The sequence below is a fragment of the Podarcis melisellensis genome (assembly GCF_964234715.1).
Source record: "Podarcis melisellensis genome assembly, chromosome: 4".
Classification (NCBI taxonomy): Eukaryota; Metazoa; Chordata; class Lepidosauria; order Squamata; family Lacertidae; genus Podarcis; species Podarcis melisellensis.
In genome coordinates, this window is record NC_138531.1 from 67,227,039 (window position 1) to 67,253,096 (window position 26,058).

The 26,058-nt window shown below is 42.6% G+C and overlaps 2 protein-coding genes across 2 annotated transcripts in view; one reads left to right on the forward strand and one right to left on the reverse strand.

Annotated features, from left to right (window-relative positions):
* The window catches only part of LOC309368472 (uncharacterized protein), a 67,649-nt gene extending 51,053 nt beyond the window's left edge, over positions 1-16,596 (forward strand). Inside the window, exon 6 of the mRNA XM_081908602.1 lies at positions 16,285-16,596. The gene's annotated coding sequence lies outside the window, so the exon portion shown is untranslated. The remainder of the gene's footprint in view (positions 1-16,284) is intronic.
* On the reverse strand, positions 1-25,571 carry TMPRSS7 (transmembrane serine protease 7). The gene is made up of 18 exons (XM_081908604.1): positions 25,402-25,571; positions 23,698-23,899; positions 22,307-22,437; positions 19,830-19,897; positions 19,338-19,531; positions 17,262-17,300; positions 14,098-14,326; positions 13,415-13,545; positions 11,443-11,555; positions 9,589-9,695; positions 7,864-8,000; positions 6,393-6,500; positions 6,189-6,299; positions 5,190-5,306; positions 3,271-3,448; positions 2,225-2,493; positions 1,037-1,173; positions 1-173 (listed from the first exon to the last, which is right to left on the reverse strand). The coding sequence occupies exons 1-18, from the start codon at positions 25,450-25,452 to the stop codon at positions 3-5; spliced, it is 2,493 nt and encodes an 830-aa protein (XP_081764730.1). The 5' UTR covers positions 25,453-25,571; the 3' UTR covers positions 1-2.
* Positions 25,572-26,058: the final 487 nt, after the last annotated feature.

The window sequence follows — 26,058 nt, forward strand, 5'->3', positions numbered from 1 at the left end:
AATTAAAAAACTGAAGGCACATATTTGTGTATCCATGTAGCAAAATTTGACACCCTTGTGTATACTCCGGGGAAATTGGGTCTTCCACAGCCATAGCCCCAGCTAACGATTCCCATCAAGAACCACTTTCCATCACTTTTGCTTCGACATGATAGGGGTCCTCCAGAATCTCCCTAAAAAAAAGACATTGTTTTCAAAAGTCAACACATTTTGCCGTTTTAGATCATTTCTGTTGATAGCATCAATTATCTACCAATGTGGATAAAAGCTGTTCCCAGGTGTCAGGGACAGCCAGGGCTCTGAAGAGTATGTGGCGAAGGCATGGGCAATGACCCAGGGGTGGAGGCCAGTGATTGATGGGGATTAACGCCACCCACAAGGTAGGAGCCAAGGTGGCGGGGAGAGTCAAGACAGTCTGAGATAGAGGAAGGTGCACCAGATGTGGCAGAAGAGGAAAAGGCTGTTCAACCAATAGATGGGTCAGTAGAGACACTACCTTCTCCCACCCTACCCCCCTGTCTACCAGAACCAGGAGATGTATGAATTGGGAAGAGCAGTGGCGCCTTCCATGCAGGAGAAGTCTCAGGTTGCAGGAGCGCAACCTGTCAGGGGAGGGTATATAACATGGGTAAACAAACTAAGGCACGAGGGCCGGATCCAGCCCAATCACCTTTTAAATCTGGCCCGTGGATGATCTGGGAATCAGCGTGTTTTTACATGAGTAGAATGTGTGCTTTTAATTAAAATGCATCTCTGGGTTATTTGTGGGGCATAGGAATTTGTTCATTCCCCCCCCCCCAAAAAAATACCGTATATATAGTCTGGCCCCCCACAAGGTCTGAGGGACAGTGGACCAGCCCCCTGCTGAAAAAGTTTGCTGACCTCTGGTATATAAGATCCAGTTGAGACCAGTGTCATTAGGTTTCCTAGCACAGACCTGAACTGGAATGCAGTCAAAAGTCAGGATGAGGAATAGTAAACAGCGGTGGTGAGCAAGTATAAGTGGGGCAAGTATGTGAGGGAGCAAGGCACTTACTTTGCAGCTATCCCTTTTCCCAGACAGCATCCCAGCACACAGCATGCGGGCTGTAATAAGCCCATACGTTGAATGACACAGTGTTTGATCAACAATCTCTACCTCTGCTTTTTGCAAAACTGCCGAGGTTTCATCATCTGGAAAAGTTTAATAATTTAGGCAAGATGATAATTCTCAAGAACCTGATCTCTCACTCCAGATCCAGATAGCAACCCTTATAGCAACTACACTAAACCTGGCTCTTATCAAATCTAAGAAAACCAGCAACGTCTTTATTTATATATCCTATGTATAGAAAGTAAGTTATACTGAAATGGGGTTCTCTTCCAAGGAAAGGAGATGTTGGCTTCTGTCCTAGCTCTTATTGTTGTTACTGTTATTATTTATGAGTTTAGAGGGATCAAATCAGCACTTGTTGTTTCAATGATCTTTACAATAATCCTGTGAGGTAAGTGAATATTACTGTCCTCATATTGCAGGTTGACAAAAAGGGCTTCCTTTTACGTTGGTGCCCTCATGATCCACCATCACCAGTAGAAACATTACAGAAAGCATGTCAGTGACAGGGAATGTGTGGCTTTCCAGGTATTGCTAGACTACAACTCCCATCATCCCTGACCCTTGCCCATGCTGGCTGGGACTGATGGGAGTTGGAGTCCAAGGGTTATAGGCTCCTCCTCATCCCTGGCATGGATGGCACAATGCTGATGCTTCCTTCAAAAAGTTCTACCTTGGTTGTCAGAGTTCAGATGCTGCTTAAAATGAGCAAAACAACTCACTTTTTATTTATTTTTTTGCATTTATGTCCCATTTTTCTCTCCAAGATGCTCAAGGTGGCATATATGGTTCTCACCCCTCCTCATTTAATCCCCACAAAAACCCTGTGGCTGTGGCTCTAGGCACTGGCTGCCCCGTGAGTTTCATGACTGAGTGTGGATTTGAACCCTGGTCTCCAAGGTCCGAGTCTGGCACTTGTAACCACGACACCACATGGACTCCCTTTGCTTCTGCTTTGTCACCTAATCCATTATCTGTTTCGAGAAAATATGATTATGCATTGGTGTTACAGATACAAACTCTGTGTTACATTGGTGTTACAGATACAAACTCTGTGCTAAACATTGCTAATCTGTGCTAATCTCTCATTGCAATTCCCGGCATGTTGGCAAAAAGGAGCAGGAAGCTCACCTGTTTCTTGCTTTTGCCCCCATCCTGTTACCCAGCACTTCTCCCCAGTGTGAACTCTGTGTGTGATGGGAGGCAGGCAGATTGGCTGAATTAGCCACCTCATTGTGTCCAGCCACGGTGTGCTTAATTGGAGCAGGGCAATGTCGTAGTCATAATTCCTGCTGTTGTAGTACTCGTGCACAATAATCCTTCTCACAGTAGAGACAAATTTGGCTTTTCCTTGAGTGTGCATTCCCAAATGAGCTGTCCAGATTCTAGGATCAGATAACCTTAAGGAAAGCAGATCATCATGCAAGCATCAGTAACCAGACTTCTAGAACAAGGTATGAAAACTCTGGAGTACACACACACACACACACACACAATTGTGAACCATTAGAGCATCACGTCTCTTTCCCTAAGCCAGACAGAAGCTCTGGGCTTTGGTAAGGAGATGCCAGGGGAAAATTTAGGGACTAGACTAGTCCCCCATGTCTACTGACTGGTCACTGCTGCCCAGAATGTCCCAGGGATGAACTGACAGTGGTGCCACACTGTTGTGTGAGTCACCTGACTTAGGCAAGGGCACAGCACCAAAAGATGTGCGTCTTTTGGTACCACGCCCTTGTGCCCCCATTTTCTTCAGGGGAATGCTGGAGGGTGTGCAACTGAGGAATCTAAAATAAGAATGTGGGACTAAGATGGGAGTGGGGAATTTTGTTCAGCCAAGGACCACACCTGCCTGAGACACGTACCGGGGTAGTTGGGCCTTGAGCACAAAGTGGGCTCTGAGCAGGGATCTGCCATGGACAGATGGAAATGGGTGAATATTGGAAAAGCCAAGCACTAGCCAGCCTTGTGCACTGACCCTTCGCCTATGCAAAGGGACACCAGGCTATTTTTCAAGCTGCATATTGGAAATTTCATAATTGCAGTGCATGGTTGACTGTTACAAATTAACAGGAGAAGAAGGAGCGCATTGTGCTCCATGTCTATCCCATACATGCCACTACTTTGGAGTTATGAGAAAGGAGAAGCTATGGATGAAGGGATTTCTAATTACTCACCTGTTCCCTTGAAAACAATGGGCAGCAGAGAGAAGCCACTCCTTTGATATCACAGAGGCTCCACAGTAAGCAACTCCAGCAAAATGGAGGCTGACTTGCCACGGCCATTCACCTTCGTGGGCATCCAGCCCTCCCACAATCCGGTGGGGCATGTTGCGGTATTTAGTGCTGCCACAGCCTTTGGAAGAGGGTTAACAGTTGAACATTTCCCTTGCAGTAGCAACCATGGCGGAATACTGTTTTCCAACTGGATGATCTGTTAACTAGTCTTTTTGAACTTGAGCACTCTAAATATAACTAGTTCATGTGCAAACTGAGGTCTGCCTATTTGGAGTGCCAGGAAATACATGACAGTGGTCTTGATTCAGGTGCAAATTAAGGGTTTATTTATGCACAGGAAGGTTTCTGACTTATGTTTTTGTTTTACATAAGGCCTTTGCATGGGGGCACACAACTTTTAAAAAACTCTCCCCAAGTTTCAAACACTGTGTACAATTGCCATTAGGAAAAAAGTTGGAAGTCCCACTGTCTGTATAGAGACCAACACAATATCCTCTGAATTTGTTATGCAAACCTGTGGCTGGTGCAATGAGAACCTAGTTAGGGATGGGAATCCATGTAGCACACCATTCATTGGCCTTTATCACATTGTGGGGGATGGGGAAGAACTGAGATAAGCAAAGTCCTGTTTCCTGCAAGAGAAGCTTCATGGCTTAGATGGGCAGAGACCCCGTGACACTTTGATTGCCTTACAGAGACCACTGGTAATTAATGCAAATGGTAGATGTCGTTATCTTTGATTCTATGCTGAGTTAAGATCTTCTATAGGGATTGAGGATTTGCAGATCAATTCATGCAGCTGTAAATTAGGCCTAGGAATTTTCTGTGGTGGATCAAGCACCATAAACTATTTACATTCAGCTGGAAGAAGAGTGCCCATATCTTCAGTTTGCTTCCTAGGTTCAGTCCCTGACATCTCTAAATAAAAGCATCTGGAAGCAAAGGATGTGAAAGACCTCTGCCTCAGACCCTCGAAAACCACTGGCAGAGTTGACTATCATGAGCTAAATGAGCAGTTTGACCTGGCATAAAGTATCTTTCAGTATCTATGGACTAAAATATGCTAATGAATACCTACTGTGTTGTACAGAGCAGTGTGCATGGGCTGGGAGAAGCATGTGCAGCTTTGAAAAATGAAGCCAATAATTCACGTGAACCGGAAAGCTGTTTTTGTTTCTGTTTTTAAATGGAGATGTGACTTCCTCATTCAGATGTGAACATCCCAGCTGAGTGTTTCTTATGAGTCATGTTCCCATCAGCTTTGACTAGAATTTCTGCCCACATTGTTATTGAAGCCACCTGTGATCCTTTTAAAATATTCTCAGAATATTACCCAGCAACTGATAGCTAGTCAACCTGAATCAATGAAACAATGTTTCGAGATTCTCTGCCTTATCTCTGCTCCCAGGCTGGGGCTAGTTTGCAAGGAGAGACTCCCTTGATTAGGCTCTGGCTGGTGAAGGGACTGAACGCTGCCCAGTCCAACAGGATGGCACAACACGTGCCCCACCCCGGGCACAGGCAACCCACATTACACCCCTGTGCAAGGGACTTCCATGCATGCAATGGAACCTCCTCTCCCTCTCCTGTCCCATCCACCCTCAAAATCTGAAACAGATTGGAGGTGGAGTGCAGCAGAAGACCATTGAATGCAATGAAGTACTTGATGCACCATAATACTGCAGCACAGCTTTCTACAAACAGGTCGTCTACAGTTATTTTGGACTGTAACTCCCATCATCACTGACTATGCTATAGACTGTTGGGATCTGTAGTCCTACAGCATCTGGAGGATGCCAGATTAGGAAGGGCTGTCCTAGTAAGCATTTTTTAAGGATTTCAGCCTTGAACAGACTTACTGCAATTGTTTTCATCACTTCGATCGAGGCAGTCTACAATCCCGTCACATCTTGCATTCTGCTTCCTGAAGCAAATATTATTGCTGCACTTAAATGTATTGTTGGTACATGGAATGCCTGAAAAAGAACCAGTGACAAAATACATGCTTCAGCAGTATGATTCAGCGCTGGCTCAGACACTGAAAATTTGGAACTGTAGTTTGTTAAGTGTGTTGAGAGTTGTTATGAGACCCCAATTCCCCTCACTGAGCTACAATTCTCAAAAATGTTTAATGGTCAATCCCTGTTCTGCCTGAGCACACCTGCCTGAGCAAACTTCCAAGAGACATGTCCCAGGGATGGTTGGGCCTGGAGCACAAACTGGGAACTCTGAGAATTGTAGGTATGTGAGGGGAATTGTCACAGATGCATATCAGAATCTCACTAGTAGGGCATTATTGATGCTCAATAGCCTTCTCCTTGTGTTCTCTTGTGTTCCCCAGAAACTGATATGCAGAGGCCTATTGCCTTCAGCTGTGGAGGTAGAACATAGCCCTCAAGGCTAGTAGACTTTGATAGCCTTATCATTCATAAATTTGTTCAATCCTTTTTTTAAAGCCATCCATGCCGATGGCCATTACTTCATTTTGTGGTAGTGAATTCTTGATTTTAATTGTGCTCTGTGAAGAAGGACTTCTTTTCATCTGCCCTGAATCTTCCGACGTTCGGTTTCACAAAAGGCTCACATCCAGACGAGGTGCTACCAGCTCACTTTTGACACCAGTACTTGGTGTGTCTTTTTAAGCCAGAGGCAAAGGGCTGTATCCAATGGTTGCATGAACGGAAAGCAGTCCGTTCAACAGATCTTTCTCCACTCCTGATTAGAAAAAATCAGAGCTAAAAATAATGGTCTTGAATTGGTATCAAGCCCAAAGTATTGTGGATCACTTCAATAACTAGAATGAGCAATTTGTGAGGTGAAACTGTTGCACTTAACAACTTTTATGGGGTGGGACTCACTTTCAGTGCAGTGTCGTTCGTCTTGACCATCTTCACAGTCATTTATTCCATCACAGAAAAGGGAATGGTGCTGTGTTAGGAAACTGGTGTTACAGTTTTGTTTGGGAACACCTAAAATGAGAAGAAAGGCAGCAAGTCACTAAGAAAGGTAACTTTAAAGAGTGGTCATAATATTTCAGGGCTCATCTGCTACGGATACTTAACCACAAAAGAGCTCATCGCTTTCATCAAAGCAGTCATTGATCCCATCACAGCGCCGAGTTTGTTGAACACATAAGCCTGTATGGCATTCAAAAGTTCCAAGTGGACAAGCTGAAGGCAAGAGGGGAAACAGTTAGGACCTCTAGCTTTCAAAGTAATTTTGGTTCTTACACTCATACTGTGCTGAAGCCTCCACTCAACTATCTCAAAAGTTTTCTTTTCCTGCCATATGCTCAGGGCACTTGAGAATTTCTGTGGAATGTTTGTAGGTGTGGTGGCTTTGAGCCTACCTGAGCATTGTGAGGTGTCCAAGTGTGGTATGTGTGCATGTCTCTTTCCCCTAAACATTTGCCCAGTAACTCTGCTGCATTCCTGGCTGCCTGAACTTCACGATCTTTAAAATCTCTTGGAATGAATTACTTTATGATGTCTTCCCCTGGGCTTTAACCAAACCACGGGGACCTGGGAAGGCCACAGAGTGCAGACCTCTGGTGAGATGATCTGTTGAGTGATTGGACACCTCCAAAGTAAGGTAAGAGCAACACAAATTCTGCACTGCAGTCATGAATATTTCATTAAATATTTCACTATCTGATATTTTTCAAATGCAATGCCTTTTCTTATAATGATGGGAAATTGTAAAAAGAAGAAGAAAAGTTGGAGAAATGAATGGCAAAACACCAGTTAATGACACAGTTGGTTCTCCCAAAATGAAATGTGCTTCATAGGTGCTTTTGCATCACTCTTATTTATTACAAAGGGGCAGGAATGCTACTTGGCAGGTACTGCTTTTTTAATAAAACTCAATGAAATGTTAATTCGTGAGTTACTCATAAACCTGAGATAAAATTTAAAACTACCAATTTATCAGGAAAAGAAGATACTGGTCAAAGCTGAGACATATAGTCCAAGAAAGATAGCATACAAGGACACATCTCAGTCTCATGCCATGCTCTACTAGGAAGGGTTAACTCAATAGCTGAGATGCCAAATCATTTATAGGTGTGATCTACGTATTTCAGCTTTCCCTAATCTGGTGATCTGCATATATTTTGGACTGCAACTTTCATCAATCCCAGCCAGGTGAACTCTGTAGATTGGGGATGATTGAAGTTGTGGTCCAAAACATCTGGAAGGCACCAGGTTTGGGAAGTCTGATCTATTACAATTGCATATTTCAGCATATTTAGCAAGTCATGTTGCTTAGCATGCATTAGCAAGTCATGCTTTTAAAAAAAATAATAGGAGCGGCTGCCATCTTATGCACATGTTCTTAAAACCATGTCACATCAAGCTTATATAGCTGAAATGTGGATTATAACTGTTGGATAGAAAGTAGAAAACGGGGGGGAAACCTTCACATGCAAAAACTGAGCATTATCCTGCATGCCAAAGATGGCTTCCAGTATTTTTAGTAAAGATGCAATCAGGTGGTGTTCCAAAAGCTATAAAGGAAAGTTAAAATCAGTCTTACGTTGGCTGATATTGTAGCTTCCATATTCTACAAGCAGTGGCTGCTCTGAAATTTTGGAACTACATTGAAACTCAACATTAACTGCAAAGCTTGCAACTCGGAATATTGTTTGATGATCAATGTAATAACCGCAATACCTGTGGGATGAATGTATGTTAACTTATGGGGCATGGAACATCTTTCATCACTAAAAGACAAGAACAGTCCTAGTTGTAGTATATTTGAATTCCTCAACGTTTTTAACAACTGCATTCTAAAATCATCACCTGGTACAAATGAATAAGAGTAGGGTTCAACTCCTGCTAGCACAACTGGGCTTTCCCACCCTCTCCTCCCTCTATGTGCACCCCTATGACTTCCCCCAAATCCACTCTGGTGGGTCAAGAGAACTGCCAGAACAGCACATAGAGGAAGGAGAGGAGAGGCTGTTCTGTCAATGTAGCAAAAATGCTTGTGCTGGTTGAGTACTACATTGAATTTCACCCAAAGGAAATTTGTACATGTGGAAATAATTGTTCTGCCCATTGCCTTTCCACTGGTGTATCTGATAGCCTCTTTCAGTGGACATCGTGGCAATGACACAACTAAAATTGGCATTTGGAGAATATCGTTTGGGCCATTGTTTGTGAAACATAACCCTTCCATCCTAATCAATCTATTTGTTCAGACGATACCATTTTTTACACGACAAAACAAAGTGGTTCATAGGTTGCTGCCTTCTCTGTAAAGCTTTCTTATGTGATCTCAATATTTTAATATGAAGTTGTATGTTTGTTGTATGCTTAGGGTAGGGAATTGGCTCAGTGACAGTGACGGATATGCTTTGCATTCAAAAAGTTGCAGGTTAAATTTCTAATTGTCTCCACAGTTAAGCCAGGCAGTAGATAATGGAAAGCATCTCTCTCCACACACCTGGCCTGGAAAGTTGCTATCACTCAGAGTAGACAGTACTGGGCCAATGGACAAATAACATCATTAGGGATGTTTCCTATGTTCACAAGTTTCTGAGGTCGAACAATTTAGGGTGCTGCTATACATTTCTATGCAGTCACACACACCCCAGCATGTTTTGTATTTGTCCCTATAAATATCTGGGCTTAATGTCAACTGGAATGGAGAATGATATCCTTCCAACTTTTGCCTCTGTGGCATGTGGCCCTCAGAATGTTACCCAGAAAGAAATGTGGCCCTTGGGCCAGTAGCAGGCAGTGTGGCAGGGCGTCATCATCTATGTTACCTCATGGCAGTAGAGTAGCTTCAACTTACCGGAAGCCAAGAGAGAGTAGGAGGGGCAAGGTGTTGGGGAGGCCCAAGCTGAGCAAACACATCAGCTAAGTCAATACAGAGCTCCTGCTGGTGTATTCGCTTAGCTCCAGCCTCTCCACCATTTAATTCTCCCACTCTCCCTCCCAGTAAGCAGCAACGACTCCACTGCTGGGAGGTCAGGTCAGGTAAGCACTGCTGTCTCACTATACCATCAGCTACTGCCTTCGCCTCGAAAGCCTTCCCCATTCTACAATTGTCACCAGCCAGACAGGATACCTCGTATCCAAACGATGCTGAAGAATGAACATGAAGCAAATGAGAACAGTTTGTATCTTGCCATGCACATTAAAATAAAGGCCATCAGGATGATGTAATGATCACATGACTACTTGCTATGACAACTTCCTCAATCTGCTGCCTACCTCCTCGAGAATATATAGCCCATATTCATATACTTACATGTGTTCGTTAATTTTCCACCATCCGTGCTCACAGCCTTTAATGCTTTTTTCACTGATAGTATAATTATGAAATTTCAGAGCTATGCCAAGATTTTTCAGGGGAGTCTGTTTTAAGGAAATAAGGGATACATTTTAAAAATATTTTTAACAACTGTGGACAATTCAGCTTGATATTACTCCTACTACTCCTACTCCTACTATAAGATACATGCAAGGGTTTCACTTGTCCCAGAGCTCATCAAGATTCATGCAGATACCAGTTACAATATAAAATGGAAACACATCTGATGAGAGCCACATTCTGCAGTAGGTTAAATGTGAGCTAACGTTTGCTACCTCGACAAAAATCACCCGGCTATTACTGCAGTATGCTTTGGGTGGAGGCTCTGACAAACTAGGCACCGAATGTCTACTAAGGAATTTTCTCCCTCAATATGTATGATCGGCTCCCAACTTGGATGGCTTTAAAATAAAATTAAACAAGTTCATGGGGAATAATGTTCTACCTCCACAGGGGGAACTGTCTCCTGGGGGCTGAGCCCTTTTGGGCCCTGAAATGTTTTGGGGGAGGGGACCGAGCCCTCCAAAAGGCCTCCCAATGAGGCTGAGCACAGAGCCGCGCATGGGGCAGCCTCAATGCTCTGGCTCCTCCTCCTGCTTCTGCTGCCGTGGATGGGAAGGAGTTTGGAAGCAGCTCCAGGCTGATGGTGACAGCAGGAGCAGGAGAAACCATGACCATTGAAGCTGTGCTGCTAATGCACTGCTGCTGTGCTAGGCTTCACCCCAGCTCCTCTGACATCATGACATCACACGTACAATAAACACACAAGACGTAACCGGCTGTACGTTTGAAAAAATAAGATATACTATTCATTGTATTGAATTGTAGATTTCAACAGAAGTAGCTCATAAAGTTCAATGAAAAAAGTGGAAGACCCAGTGGATCAGTTCATTCTCTAATCAATTTATGCCTTGTTTTGCTGTCCTGGGCTTCATCAGTAGTACAAACTCATATATGATATCAGTACTACTATGCTATGAGATACACTGTCCTGGCTAATATTCTGGAAATCCTTGTCTTAGACTCTGTGAAAGGATTCTGTGGAACTGTAACAAGCTTTTGTGTGGACTGTTGGACTTTATGAACAGACAGGTGGAATAGACACTTTCACATATATGGACCTTATGCATAAATTGATTAGAGAATGAACTGATCCACTGGGTCTTCTACTTTTTTCGTTGAACTTCCTTAAACAGGGCTGCCTTCAGATGCCTTCTAAACATCAGATAGTTGTTTATTTCTTTGACATCTGATGGGAGGGCGTTCCACAGGGTGGGCACCACTACCGAGAAGGCCCTCTGCCTGGTTCCCTGTAACTTCATTCCCCCCACTGAGTAGCCACATCAAGGTCTGATACAGCTGTGAAAAAGGGCTTCCAGATCTGAGCAGTGACACCCAAGTTTAAGCACTAACATGCGGCTGGTTCAAAACTGACCACAGGGTCCTCATCACAGCAGTAGCACTTTTTGTTTTCCCTGTGCCAGGCTACAGGGAGCAACAGCACTTGCCACAGCTCGGATGCCAGCTCCTCAGAGCCTTGGGAAAGAGGTCAGACTGGCAGTGGCCAAGAGGAAGTGCAGCTTTCCATCCCCTCACAAGGGAACCTTTCATCTCCCACTACAGCTACTTGACCCACAAAGAGAGAGAGAGAGATCCAAGCTTTGTGCTGAGATCAAAGGGCTCAGAATCTTGCAAAGAGAGACTGACAGACAGAGAGCCCTGTTTCCAACTGACACGAAACACACCAAAGGGCAGTTGTGAAACACCTGCACAATGGGGTTTCAAAATTACCTGGAAACTCCATGTACAAATGCATTTTGGAGGGTAGTAACTTGGGTAATAAGGACTCATGATTCTCCCTTCAAATCGAGGACTACCCAAAGCCAGTATAGCTTTGCCGCATTCTGAGAAAAGAAAGATGCATTTCCATATTATTGCACAATCTGGAAACCAAGAATCAGCCAAAAGAAGAAGTCATTCCTTCCAGTACGGCTTTCTTCTTTTTAAGTAATACTTTGTTTGTTTTAGGATTTCTGTCCTGCCTTTTTATATATGTTTCAGGGTGGTGAACAATGAAGACAAGGCAAAACATAGTAAACAGCAGACACAAAACAAGGTGCATAAAAATTAACCAGGGCAAGCAACATCAGCTTTTTCATCACATGGAGGACTACTTGAGGACATGATGGAGACGTAGGTCTTTTTTGCTACCATTGTCGCTTCGCTTCATGGTGCATGTGGTTGTGCTTCCTAACCGCTGTGTGGTTGGCTTCACACCAGAAGTTGCACCACTTCTGCTCTGGCCATCATCTGCCTGCTTCATTGCTTGTAGTTCTGGGGGAAACCAAGGAACACAGCAAGCTTTGCAGTGTCAGACGGGGCACTCTGTGGATTTAGTGTTAATTGTCCTTCCCCATCTCAGTATTCCACAGCGAAGTTAGGCCCTCAAAAGAATAACCAGATATGGCTACTGGAAAATCCCCCAGATCAGATTCTGTAAGTCTCTGAGACCATCTGAATTGGTCCTTCACCCCTATGGGGCCATACTGATGCTGCAAGCCCAAACTTTACTAGTGATCTAATCATGACAAAAAGATCAATTCCATCCCTCCAACATCTACTCCAGCACTTGCCCTGAAGTGAAGACTAAGTCTAGTGCATGCCCTGCCTTGTGTGTTGTTCTGCCCCCTGATTGTCATAGAAGCTATGAAGTCCCAAGCTGAACTAAAGATAGCAGCCTTGGCATGAATATTGAAGTCATGCAGAAGTATAATCATGGAGACCACCTCCAACAGCTTGGTTAAGGTGGTCATTGGGCAACTGGGTGGGTGGTTAACTAAGTCTCACAGTGTTTTTCCCACTGACCCAACAACTGTCCCTATTGGAAAAGATGTGACAGATAAAGAAAAAAGGGTGAAATGGACCACAAGGACCCATAATGGGGAAGCATATACCTGGTTCCAGTGACATAATGACCTTTGTTATTTTGAAATGCCCCTAATTGTTTGGGAAGGGCCATCACTCAGAGCCCCTGCTTCACATGCAGAAGATCCCAGATTCAGTTTGTGGTAGGGCTAGGAAGGTCCCCTGTCTGAAACCCTGGAGAGCCACTGTCAGTCAGTGAAGACAATACTGAACTAGATGAATCAGAGGTTTGACTTCATTCAAGGCAGCCTCCTATATTCCTTTGTTACAGAGAAACTAACAACAATCTCATGCCATATATGTATTTGACAACTACTCCATCTGCTGGCATAATGGAGTAAAAGGGATACTGGTTATTTCTATAATGAAAATGCAACTGATGTTTCACGTTGTGGTATCTGCAAATGGTTGGGGCAGCAAGGCATTTTCCATGCTGCAGAGGTGCACTGCATGATTTGAGACCCCAGAATCCCTTGCAGGGTCACAGAAGATGCTGAGGTGCAGTTCTTAGATTACATGCTGTTGCAATGGCACCTGAATAAACTGCCCTTCCATGCAATTACTTGAATTACTTATACAGCTGGGTCAGCCCTGGAGACTGAAAGCATTGAGAAGCAAGCAAACAAACAACTGGTTGTAAAAAGAGCTGAAGTTAGGCAGGTCATGGAAAAGATGAAAGAGAGAAATGCTATAAAGGTGACAGAAAACATAAATTCAGACAGGTATGTCTCACATATCTGATGTAGGATGTATACTGTTTTGGATGGTAAGGGGGAAAACTTAACTAATGAGGAGTCTACAACTGGAGTGTCCACATTTGACAAATGAGAACACTTACTTTCTTGTGGGATGACCTCAAAGTACCCATGAAATTCCTTCACTTTCTTCACTTGCGTGGACTTCAGAGTAACCAGCATCAAATTATTTGTAGAAACGAAAGACAGGAATGAACTGGTTGGTTCACAAATTCTGAAAATAAATTGATTTTTCTTCATGTGTAGAAAGTATGGGAATTACAATGCATCATTAGCCTCATTACTAGATTTGGCCCTTAGGCTAGCCAATAGTTTAAGGACGCCACAATAACTGTGATGGTAAACTCATGTTAGACTTTGATACTGTTGTCACAGCAGATCCTATAGGGGTGTTCAAAGCCACATCTGCTTCAATCAGTTAATGCAATTCAATAATATGGACAAGATGTTTGCCAACCACATGCCTTTGGGACTCCTGCCCCAATCTATCCTGCCCTTCCTTCCAAATGACTCACAGGTGGACTAATAACATTGAGGGGGGATTATTGCAATACACCCTTTTGTGGGTCTTCCCATAAAGTTTGGTCTGCAAACTGCTGTTAAGAGCAACATACAGCTAGCAAGCAATACCTTGTTAAGGAATCTACAGTGGCTGCCAATGGACAAATTTAATATACACGTTTTTTGTTTTGTTTTGTTTTTTTAAAAATGAACTTCTTTTCTGCTTGCAGAAACCAAAGAAATTGTACTGAAAAGGCATACCTACCGATACAGTATCTTACTTTTGATTGGCATCAGGGAGTCATAAATGGTCAGCGAATCAGTGATGCAATTGTCTGCTTCAATCTGAATGGATGCTACGGAGAGGCGGATTAAGTAGCCGACCAATGCAATCAGTTTGAAATAGCAGATCATCCTTCCAGATGCTGTTGAAATGTCCAATGGAAAGTGCTGGTGCAGCCGGTCTGCATGCAGATCATATATGCAACTTGAACCTACAGTAAATGTTGATTAGTATCATGGAGATTACAATGTTTGGTAAAAGACAATGCATAAGCTTTACAGAGAGACAAGATAATATTTTTCACATGTCACTGATAAAATATCAATTGATCCAACTGACATTTACAATCAGATTTGCCCATTTAATTTTCTATTAACCCCCCCCCCAATGTATTTATGTACAGTGGTACTTGGTTCTCGAACTCAATCCATTCTGGAAGTCTGTTCGACTTCCAAAACGTTCAAAAACCAAGGCATGGCTTCTGATTGGCTGATTGGCTCAGGAAACAATGCCGACAGCAGAAACAGACATTCGCTTCCAAAAAATGTTTGCAAAACTGGGTTTGCAGCATTCAGGAGCCAATTTGTTTGTTAACTAGGCCATTCAGGAACCAAGGTACCACTGTATTAAAAAACAAACAAACATTAACTGGATTAAAATGCCGCTGAATCTAAGCAGTTTGCAAAAAACAATACATCATATAGATTAAAAATGCCAATAAAAGCAGATGTTAAAACCAAGTTTCATGTGATTTCAGAGAGATATCGCCAGACATTGGTGGCAGAGGTTGCAGGGCAGGTGAGGTGTCAGTCACCTGAGGCAATGGCTTCACCCCACCTAATGCTGCTGCAGCCACTTTTCTAAAAAATGGACTTTTGAAAAGTGACAGGAAAAAATGTGCTGAAAAGTGTAAGATAATAATTGCTTGATGTGACATCATATAACCTTCCCACAGACATTTTGCTGCCTGAGGCAAAGGATAATATATTCCCTATCTCCCCATTCCAAAAAGCAAACCAGGTTGGCAGCTGCCTCTTACTTCAATAGTTAGGAGATACATTGGAGGGGAAGACACCAAAGGAGCTGTGTGTGTGTTTGTGTGAAAGAGAGAGAGAGAGAGAGAGAGAGAGAGAGAGAGAGAGAGAGAGAGAGAGAGAGAGAGAGAGAGAGAGAAGGAGAAGGAGAAGAAGAAGAAGAGGAGGAGGAGGAGGAGGAGGAGGAGGAGGAGGAGGAGGAGGAGGAGGAGGAGGAAGAGGAGGATTAGTTTGGATTTGATATCCTGCTTTATCACTATCCGAAGGACTCTCAAAGCGGCTAACATTCTTCTTTCCCTTCCTCCCCCACAACCAACACTCTGTGAGGTGAGTGAGGCTGAGAGACTTCAAAGAAGTGTGACTGGCCCAAGGTCACCCAGCAGCTGCATATGGAGGAGCAGAGACGCAAACCCAGTTCACCAGATTACAAGTCTACCACTCTTAACCACTATATCACACTGGTGTGTGTGAGAGAGTATTAGATAGGGCCAGACCAAAAAAATTTGTCACCTGAGGATCCTGCCACCCAAAGCAGTTGCTTCACCTTGCCTCACATGTGGGTCTGCTGTGCTCCCGACAAACCAGAACGAGCACTCAGTAAAGAGCTGGCATTCCCACAAAGTTGTGCAGACAATCAGAATGAATATTCAGTAAACAGGTCATCTGGAAATAATGAGACAGGAGGAGAGGGAAAGACAGAAAGAGAGATATGTGGTATGAATGTATGTGTGGGAGAGTGGGTGAGAAGAGGAATAAAAGCCATTATCAGATTGAAAGATGCAGACCTAGAAGAAGCAGTTGCTAGCAGGAATGGCCAAATCTATCGATTTCAGTTTCTCATTTTTCCAGTCTTAAGTTTAATTCTCCATATTTCGGCATCAATTTACTTTTTTTTAAAAAAACACACCTCTCATTAAAATGTGGCAGCATTTTAGTGCAGATGTCTCCCTTTTTGCAAGCAATTGTCCTGATATAATGCATATTATCTACTGTATTTTTCGCCCTATAGGACGCACTTTTCCCCCTCCAAAAATGAACGGGAAATGTGTGTGCGTCCTGTGGGGCAAGTGCAGGCTTTCGCTGAAGCCTGGAGAGCGAGAAGGGTCGGTGCTCACTGACCCCTCTCGCTCTCCAGGCTTCAGGAAGCTAGCCACAAGCCTTGGGAGCCCACGGGAGTTCCCGCCCGGCTCCCAAGGCTTGCAGACAGCAGCCTGCAGCCCGAAACCTGGGGAGCACAGCGGAGCGCACCCCGGGCTTTGGGCAGCTCTCCGCAAGCCTTGGGAGCCCGGCGCGACTTCCCGCCGGGCTCCCTAGGCTTGCAGATAGCAGCCTGTTCTGGGGGCTGGGGTCGGGGGAAGCTCGGGCTTCCCCCACCCCAGCCCCATGCCTGGGGGGGGATAATTTTTTTTCTTTATCTCTCCCCCCAAAAAAACTAGGTGCGCCCTATGGGCCGGTGCGCCCTATGGGGTGAAAAATACGGTATATTCTCATGAATATATGCATTTTTATCTATACTTCCTGTTAATAAACACATTTCTGTAAACATTATTTGCTTGAAGAACCACATCAAAGATGTGCAATGTGAATTTTGAATAATAATTGTGCTTAGGTTTGCATAATGGTTTGAAGGTGAATTTCCCCCTGATCTCTAGCTATGAAATCAGGAGCATCTTGGGGTCTTGGGAGATCTGATGTGAGGGCTGCACTTCTGCTGTCTGGTATCAGTGTACACACTGATTGTCCCTACTGATTCTCTACTTCTACAGTTGCAAGCAAAATATTTTTGAAATATCGCCAACTCCTCCTCTAAAGAAGCCCAAACCGTGGTAGTGTCTCCTTCTGAAACTCATTATCTCCCAGAGAAACAGGGAGCATTTCCCAATACTAATTTCCCTCCCTGGTTGTTGTAAGAATGACATCTTTGAACACTCAAAAGCATGATCTAAATGCTAAATTACCCAACAGATCCAATGTTTAGCCTTGTACAAAGCTTACATTGTAGAAGGTGATACAGATACGGGCAGGATTCAATTTTCACCACATAATATACGTTTGCCATTTTGAAATGTGTTAAATGGAAAAAATGTGTTTTAAAAAAACTCAGTCATGTACCTGTTCCTGTTGTTGAAGAGTAATCTGATCGAAGCCCAACTGCATGGGAGGAGAAAATACAAATGATTCTGCACATATTTAAACAAACAGACCAGCAGGCAACATATGAATGTAATACAGTATGATCACAACAGATATGCATTTAACATGTGCGATTTCAACATGAAGTGGCTGGAGTCTGGCCAGTAGTAATCACACAAATGACATGCAGAGAAGGCAGAAAGCTTAAATGTTCTTTCTGTGCAGGGTTTTCTCAGTGCAGAAAGAATCATAGAAGCATTGTTGGAGGGGATCAGAAGGATCATCGAGTCCAAATCCCTGCAACGCAGGAATCTTTCACTCAATATGAGGCTTCAATCCACAAGCCTCATGGGTTTAGAGTCCCATGCTCTACTGACTGAACTATTCCTCAGAGCATTTAAGCTCTCAGACTTACTGTGCTCTGGGATGCACTTGTGATATCTTGCTGGAGCTTGAACAGTCCCACGAGATATTGTGAGAGCATCCCAGAGCCTGGTAAAAGCTCTCTGCCTTGCTTGGGGGGACAGGCAAGGCCCACATGGTGTACAGCTCTGGAAAGGTAAGGATGCTCACACTGAGTAGCTCCAAAGGGCTTGTTGAAGTATACTCATTTTTGCATCTAAGTGCCATCTCTGGAATGTAACCACCACACAATATGAGACTGCACTGCATTGCAGTGTTAATTTGGAAATTGAGAATAGTGACCTATTGATATGACAATAATTTGTGTGAATTTGTGAAGCCAACACGAAAGGATGTTTCCCAGGATTTTATTCAGACTAAAAGACTTAACATGCATTGCAATGAACTTGCAGGAAGAGGGATATGGGATCCTGACAGCTGGTTTCACTCTGGAACTCCATATAGGGTTGGCCGAAAACATTTCTTATTGCTTAAAGCAGTGTTTTTCAACTTTTTTGGGCAAAGGCACACTTGTTTCATGAAAAAAAATCACGAGGCACACCACCATTAGAAAATGTTAAAAAATTTAACTCTGCCTATATTGACTATATATAAAGTAATCCTCTTGAATAGGAATCAAATAAACACAAAGAAAGTATTTTATAATTACTTTATTATGAAATAGTCAGTAAACAGAAATATGAAAAATTATAAAATACTTTATTTTTAAATCTTTTGAATTTTTCAATTTTTCCCACGGCACACCAGGCAACATCTCGCGGCACACAATGTGCCATGGAACAGTGGTTGAAAAACACTGGCTTAAAGCACTCACCCACCCCCACATCGCAAGGTAAGGTAACAGTCCCAAGGCCAACCACCTGAGCTTGAAAATTCCAGGAGTGTCTCTCACCTCTCCATGGTGATAAAAATAATACATTAATTCTCCAGTCTGTTGAGTGGAGGATTCCAGCCTGTGGGGTTCAGGGTGCTTCTTCACAAGCTCCTTCCCCTTAGCAGAGCCACTTGCAAAGCAGCACCCTGCAGTTGGGAACCCCCATGCTCTTGTAGGTGGAAATACAGCATCTCCTTCCCCAGTGCTTCTCCTGGCTGTATGTTTAATGAGGGTATTTTAATTTATTTGGGGCTGAATCCAGGGCAGGGCAGGTTTCCCTGGTTTGGGTTGATCCTGGAGGCCCAAATTAGGCCAGGCAGGGGTGCTGTGCACAACCCTATCAAAAACTAGCTGTCTGAAGTAGACACCTCACTCTACTTAATGTAGGGCTAGCTCTGACACCATATATAAGGTATCAAAGCAGACAAGTGAGCATATTCCTATATGAATGGATTGAATTCTATAAGAAAGTTATCAAGAGGGAAGACGTTCCAATGACACATGGCATCAACTGATGATAAACACAAAGGGACATAAATCCAATTATCACCATCACCCTGTTGAGCGAAAATTGGATTAGCACCATTAGGCCCAGTTCAGATCTCCACATAGCAATTCTGCTTTTCCAGTTCCATGAGGTGATTATTTCAGAGGCAAAAGTTATGGATTCTAGTTTTTTTCAGTACAGCAAGCTATTAATTGTGTCAGAAGGTTCACTTTCTTCAGAGGAAAAATAGCAACTGCCAAGGGATACCAACCGCTAAGCACAATGGAGTCCATATCGACAGCAAGGCCTTGAAGACTCCCTACTGAGGTTCGATTGATGATGCTTGTCTGAATTGAGTCCTTTAAAATAGCAGCTACACAATCTTCACAAAACACTTGGCCTTTAGCCTGTGGCACCACAAACACAATCCAGAAATGGACAAGAAGACCCCCATTGTTGTTGTTACTGAAATCAAATGAAAAAGCAAATTACATCACAGTGTTTCTGAGACTCAGGTGCTTGAAAATCTATAGCTTTTCTCATCATTGTTGTTGTTGCTGTTGTTGTTTTTTAATATACCAACATTTTTAAAATGTAAGATATTTTATGGGACATGGGAGTGCTTTCTGTGTTTGGATTTGGTCACATATGATGAGGCTTTTGGTTTGCAACAAGAGACAGTACATGGATAGTAAATGCTGCAACACGACATTATTTCTCGCTAAGACCCCCAGCCACAAATGAAATGGAAAATATGTCCCACCTGACATCTGAGACAATGGATTGCTTATAGAATTTGGAGAAAGCAGATTTGGTATATACCAAGTTCATCTGAAAGAGAAGATGCACAGAATGGTTGGGCAATCCCACACAGACTAAATTAAAATTAATCTTGCTGAGGGCACTTCCAGATCACTGGTTTATTGAGTATTCATCCTGATTTCTTTGCAGGGCAATTAGACAATGTTGACTGTTTAATGAGCATTTATTCTGATTTCTTTGTGGGGAGGTTAGACAATGCTGTGTCAAGGAGGTGTTACCCCCACAGTTTCTGGTACATTCCCCCATTCCTTTTCTTATCACAAAAGAGTTGATCTTTAGGTGAAGGAAATAGGTCATGCAAGCCCTTCAAATCAACTTTAATTGTGCAACTTGAATTTGTCTGTATGTGATTGAATCCTGCCCCAAAATAGCAAAAGTCTGGAAGCACCCTGAGAGTTGCCTGATATGCAGTACAGCAGATTCAGCAGCCCTGTTTGTTTATAACAAGGATATCATTCTCAGCTTTGAAGGAGGGAGTACTGGAGATTTATGGTACCTTTATGACAAGTTATTTAAGTTGTTGACTGAATTACTCATATTAATGCCAATATAGACTTCTAAGCAAGATTGCACACAAAAATCCCACCCAGTCATGCAAACATTAAAATATAAGCATCCATATTTAAACTATGCAATAAATCAATCTCATTAAAAATTAAAATATGCACATCTATAAAATATGCAGTAAAACAATTCTATCAAGAAAGCACCATGATTACAGTAAATCAGAAGACTCAGATTGAGGGATTGAGGGAATGCCTATGTAAACAGGTGCATTTTCAATATAAAGCATAAGGAATCCTTGGGAATTGGTGCTTCCCTGGGAATCATGTTTTTCTTCCAGCTCTTGGCTGGTTTTCCAGTGCACAGTGAATAATCAGTAAATAACAGAGACAGTGAGTTAAGAGAAAGGGGAAATACAATGAAGACCAGCAAACAGTGCTGAAAGTTTGGTCAGTTAATTTTGAGCCATCCAGCCCACCAAGACCCATTTATTTTGGGGATGTGGCTGTATAAGTTGCATGGGACCTACTGGATAGTGACTGTGCAGCATAACTCATGCACACAGACACATCTTATATTTTAAGGATATTCATTAAAGACTGAGACTCATGCCTTTGCTCTCCTTTGCACCATTTCAAGCACTCATTATTGAACCCCCACCCATCAGCAGTGCCCTTCCACTTCCCTCTTTCTATTGAATTTAGTTTTTTGAAAGCTGTGTACTCCTTCAAGAAGCCACATTAGGACTGCAGCTCAGTGGTTGGGCATCTGCTTTGCATGCAGAAGGTCCGAAGTTCAATCCTTGGCATCTCCAGGGAGGGTTAGCAGAGACTCCTGCCTGAAATCCTGGACAGCTGCCACTAATCTGTGTAGACAATACTGAGCTGGATGGACCAATGGACTGACTCAGTATAAGGGGGATTCATTCTCTGCATGTGTGTGTTGGTCAACCACACCTGGAGTAGTGTCCAGTTCAGAGTACCACAGTTTAAGAAGGCTATTGACAATCCTTGACATGCACAGAGGAGGGTGACTAAGACAATCAAAGGTTTGGAAACCAAGCCTTATGAGGAATGGTTGAGGGAGCTGGGTACGTTTAGCCTGGCTAAGAGACTGAGAGGAGAGAGGATAGCCGTCTTCAAATATCTAAAGGACTGTCACATGGAGGATGGAAGAAGCTTGTTATCTCCTGCTCTGGAGATGAAGATCCAAACCAATGGATTCAAGTTACAAGAAAGGAGATTCTGACTCAACATGAGGAAGATCTTTCTGGTGGTAAGATCTGTTTGACAGTGGAATGGATTCACTCGAAACTTTTTAGAGTCTCCTTCCACGGAGGTTTTAAAGCAGAGGTTGGAGGGCCATCTGTCCTGGATTCTTTAGTTGAGCTTCCTGCATAGCAAGGGGTTGGATTGGTGACCCTCGGGGTCCACTCTTCACTTCTATGATTCTATTATTCCCTCCCTCCCCCCCTCTCTCTCTGTTTTCCCTGGGAAGACTACATGACATTGTGGCATTGTAGTGATGGCCATCAACTTGGCTATAAAAGAGGATTAGACAAATCCATGGAGGATAAGGCAAACAGTGTCTACAAGCCATGATGACTATGTTCTACCTCCACAGCCAGAGACAGTATTACTCTGAATACCAGTTGCTAGGAAACGCCAGCCGGGAGAGTTCTGTTGCAGGCCACTGTAAGAAGAGGTTGCTGGACTAGATGAGCCTTCATCCTGATCCAGCAGTAATCTTTCTATGGTACTACAAATACGACACGGAGAGAAAATTCCAGAATGTGTTACCTCCCTTTATTGACACACTACAAAAGGCAAGGCTTGCTGGGTCCACACAACCAGCTGATTATTGCATATGCTTTGGTGATAATGTGGAACGCAAGGGTTGGCGTTTTTTCCTTACCACATGCTGCACATTCTGTGCAACAGAGAGAAACTCCCTGGATTCCTTCTGCCGATACTCTGGGAGAAACTCAATGTTGGCAACACGAAATAATCCAACAAAATACAGTGCATCTTTGTTTTCTGCCTGAACTGTAAAACAATAAAAAGAACACAATAAAATATCAAAACAATGCATTTTTAAAAGTTTAAAATAGTAACGTATCCTAATAGCTAATAATAATAATGTCAAGGTTGCCAGGAATAGTATCTTTCAGCCATCAAATATTTGGATGAATGTTTTTCAAACTTTCCTTAATGTTAATAATGAGGGAGACAGATACACCTCACCAGGGAAGGCATCTCACAAATGGAGAACTGCTACCAAGAAGGTTCTGATATGGGTCAACACCAACCAGATAGCACACAGTGGAGAAAGTACTACTTTAAAAATATTAAAGCAGCATATATCTATTCATGTGTCTGTCCATCCTTACATATAATGAAGACTTATTTTAAAAACGAGTAAACTGCTTTGGGAAAAGTATCTTGTCAAGGTCACAGACACTAGCCAATAGACCCCCACATGATAACCAGGTTTTCCTTAGTATGTTGGAATTTCACTACATAATAATATATTAGCATTTTGCCCTTTAAAAAGTTTTTCACTATAGAGACAGAAGAATAATGCAATAGCCCAGTCTCAATCATGAAGCAAAACAAGGAAGAAATGCATTTATAGAAAATCACATAAAGCACACACACAAACTTGGGTTTTGGTTGGTTATGGTGGAGGACAATTCATTAAGAAGAAGAATAGCTAATGGAGACCTTCCTCTCACTTTTGAGCTGTGGGTGCACACCCTATAGAAACAAATTCTCATCCAGACTACTCTCCTATACAGTGGTACCTCGGGTTACATACGCTTCAGGTTACATACACTTCAGGTTACAGACTCAGCTAACTCAGAAATATTACCTCGGGTTAAGAACCTTGCTTCAGGATGAGAACAGAAATTGTGCAGCAGCGGCGTGGCGGCAGCAGGAGGCCCCATTAGCTAAAGTGGTGCTTCAGGTTAAGAACAGTTTCAGGTTAAGTACGGACCTCCAGAACGAATTAAGTACTTAACCCGAGGTACCACTGTATCTAGTTAAATTTTGGGCTCTGAGGAACAGGTTTTCCAAAATGCTGCTAGGATTCTCTTTTAACTGACATTCCAACATACAAATCTTCTGAAGTAGAAAAACAGCCTCCATTGTAAATAGAAAAACTTTTTCTAGAGCCAATAAAAAGCAACATAATAGAAAACGATTTTCTAGAGCACTGTTTATACCTCTATGAGTGTTCTTTAAATGTAAATAGGGGGAAAGGCCTCATAAAGCATTGCCTACAATGGAGATACAGAAACTCACCAATAAAGAGCCACAATAACGTCCAAGTTATAACACCTACAATGAAGAGGGCCACTGTAAACAGGATGATTTTATTTTGAAAATTCCAGAGAGACTTGTTTATTTTGGCTTTTCTCTTTGATTTTGCTGACCTATTGAGTTTCCTTGCAATTCTTTCCCACTTTTCTTCTGAATCTGCCATTTGTACTGATACATTTGATACCTTAATCAAAGAGGGGGAAAGAATCACATAGATAAATGTCCAGTATCTCTCAATTCAGCATTTCCCAAAGGCAAACATATTCATTTCACACTTGAACGGCATGCCTTGCCTGCCATTTCTGCTGTTGGTGTGGTCATGAGTGACTCTTCAGTGCTCTATTGCTTCATCAAAATGCCACTGCAGTTGTGATATCCCACACAATCCTGGTATGCTTACACAAATGTAAATCTCAATGAGTCTTATTTTCAGTTAGGACCACCATACACTCCTAAAACTGTTTCTCATGGTCTGTTTATTATTTTACTAGTGTCCTTGATGCACTATATAAAATAACATACCAGCAGCAAAGAATTTCAACACGATCAGCAGAGGTGACAATCTGGAATCTGGTGAAGTGATAGGCTTGAAGCACCCTACATATGCGGCACTAAGGTTGCTACTTACAATTTGTAAATACTACTACTAATAATAATAATTTTATAAATCCGTGCAAATAATGCCACATCTGCTTCCCCCTCCCTTTACTTTTCTGGTTACAGCACAAAACGTTTCTCTCCAGCCCAAGCAGGTGAGGTGGAGTCAGTACATAGCAGCCACCAGAAAATTGTCATTGCTGTTTAATTTTCCAGCTATCAGTAGCCGTCAAAGAAGTACCTTTTGCTATTGAAACACTCAGTTCAAAAAGGGCCATCTCCCATATCCAAAGTGCCCTGTGCTTCTTTGTGGAGAAGGGCAGGATATAAATCAAATCATATTAACAGGGTTTCACATTTTTCCTGGTCAACCCTTTCTCCCTTTAAATATTTCACAGGGACTATGAACGCTTTTGAACTTCTTGCTTTTCCTTCCATCATACTATTTGGTCAGACACCAACAGCAGAACAGTGCATTTTCAGCACTGTTACTTCATCCAGAGCAGCAAATTTCATAGTTGACTGCTACAATTTAAGTATCTCAAATTATTCCTTTAATCGGTTAAAGAACAATGTGTCTCCCCGCCTCCTCGCTTGTGCCAGCTCTGATTATGCATTGTAGAATTCATTCCCATTAATAAAGCAATTTAAGTATCACAGAACACTGAATTATTTAAGTCCTCCTCTTTCTTTTAACCACCTGTCAGCAGTCCAGGATAACAGTTACTATGCCAACTAGCTGAATGCGAACTATATTTAGATATGCTGTATAATTAATTGATTTGTTTTTCAAAAATTGCACCCAGGAATGAAATACGTTTTAACAGAACTTCACTCCGCCTCCTGATGCAAATCTCTTGCCATCAGCTCTCAAGGGCTGATCTCGTGCCCTATCAACTGCATGTAAATAAATGCACATCATATTTCACCAAAAAACCCAGTTAAAATCAGCTACAGCATTGACAGCGCCAGTTAGTTCCCAGATATCACTTTCATAATTCATGGGCTCAGCAAGTATATGATAAACAGAACACATTGTTATTTCAACCAGGCACAACATTGCAGTGCATTTAAAGTTTACTTACTTACACTTAATTCATCTTCAGGATTAGCAGGTCTGTCACTGCCTTGCTCATCCATTGCAGAAGGCTGATTCTTTGCAAGCAAGCAAGCAAGCAAATAAACTGAACTCGCACACTGAGAGCTGCAGGTATCTACTGCCAAGGACTGTTAGAAACTATGCTTGAAGAAGAACTGGTAACACCGTCAAAGCAGACTTTCCTGGGGTGGCATCAATTTACATCGAAGAATTTCCATTGGTAATTTCATCTGCCCTTTTCTGCCGCTGCTGTGAACATTTCAAAAGAAACAAAACATTATCAAGCAGCACTGGACTCCAAATTTGGCTGCTCAAATTATCTTCCTACTACTATAGTACATTAAAAAATATTGTATTTGTACATTATGTATACTTTAACATTGTTAGCAGCAAGGCTTAGACACCTTTCAATGGCAGCGCCTCTCAGGGTGCCTGCTGGTTTAGGTAAGGATAAGTAATTAAAAGTAATTAAAACAGAACAGCAGGGAAAGAAGAAGGAATGGGGTGTAACGAAGTCTCACAAAGTTCTGTTTTTGATGACTACTTCAATGTTGTTGTTTTTGAAATATCAGATGTTAAATTCTATTTTTAAAAATCTCCTTTTTTGGTGCCCCCACTTTGTAGGTGCCCTAAGGAAGTGCTTCGTC

Bases quoted from the DNA above. Each gene is read 5' to 3' on its own strand.
- TMPRSS7 (XM_081908604.1), bottom strand. From the start codon at position 25,452: ATGGATGAGCAAGGCAGTGACAGACCTGCTAATCCTGAAGATGAATTA. The intron at 5,307-6,188 runs GTGAGTCCCACC...GTTCTTTTTCAG, and splicing joins CGAACGACACTGCACTGAAA to GCATTCCATGTACCAACAAT. The intron at 3,449-5,189 runs GTAAGTCTGTTC...CCTCTTCCAAAG, and splicing joins AAGTGATGAAAACAATTGCA to GCTGTGGCAGCACTAAATAC.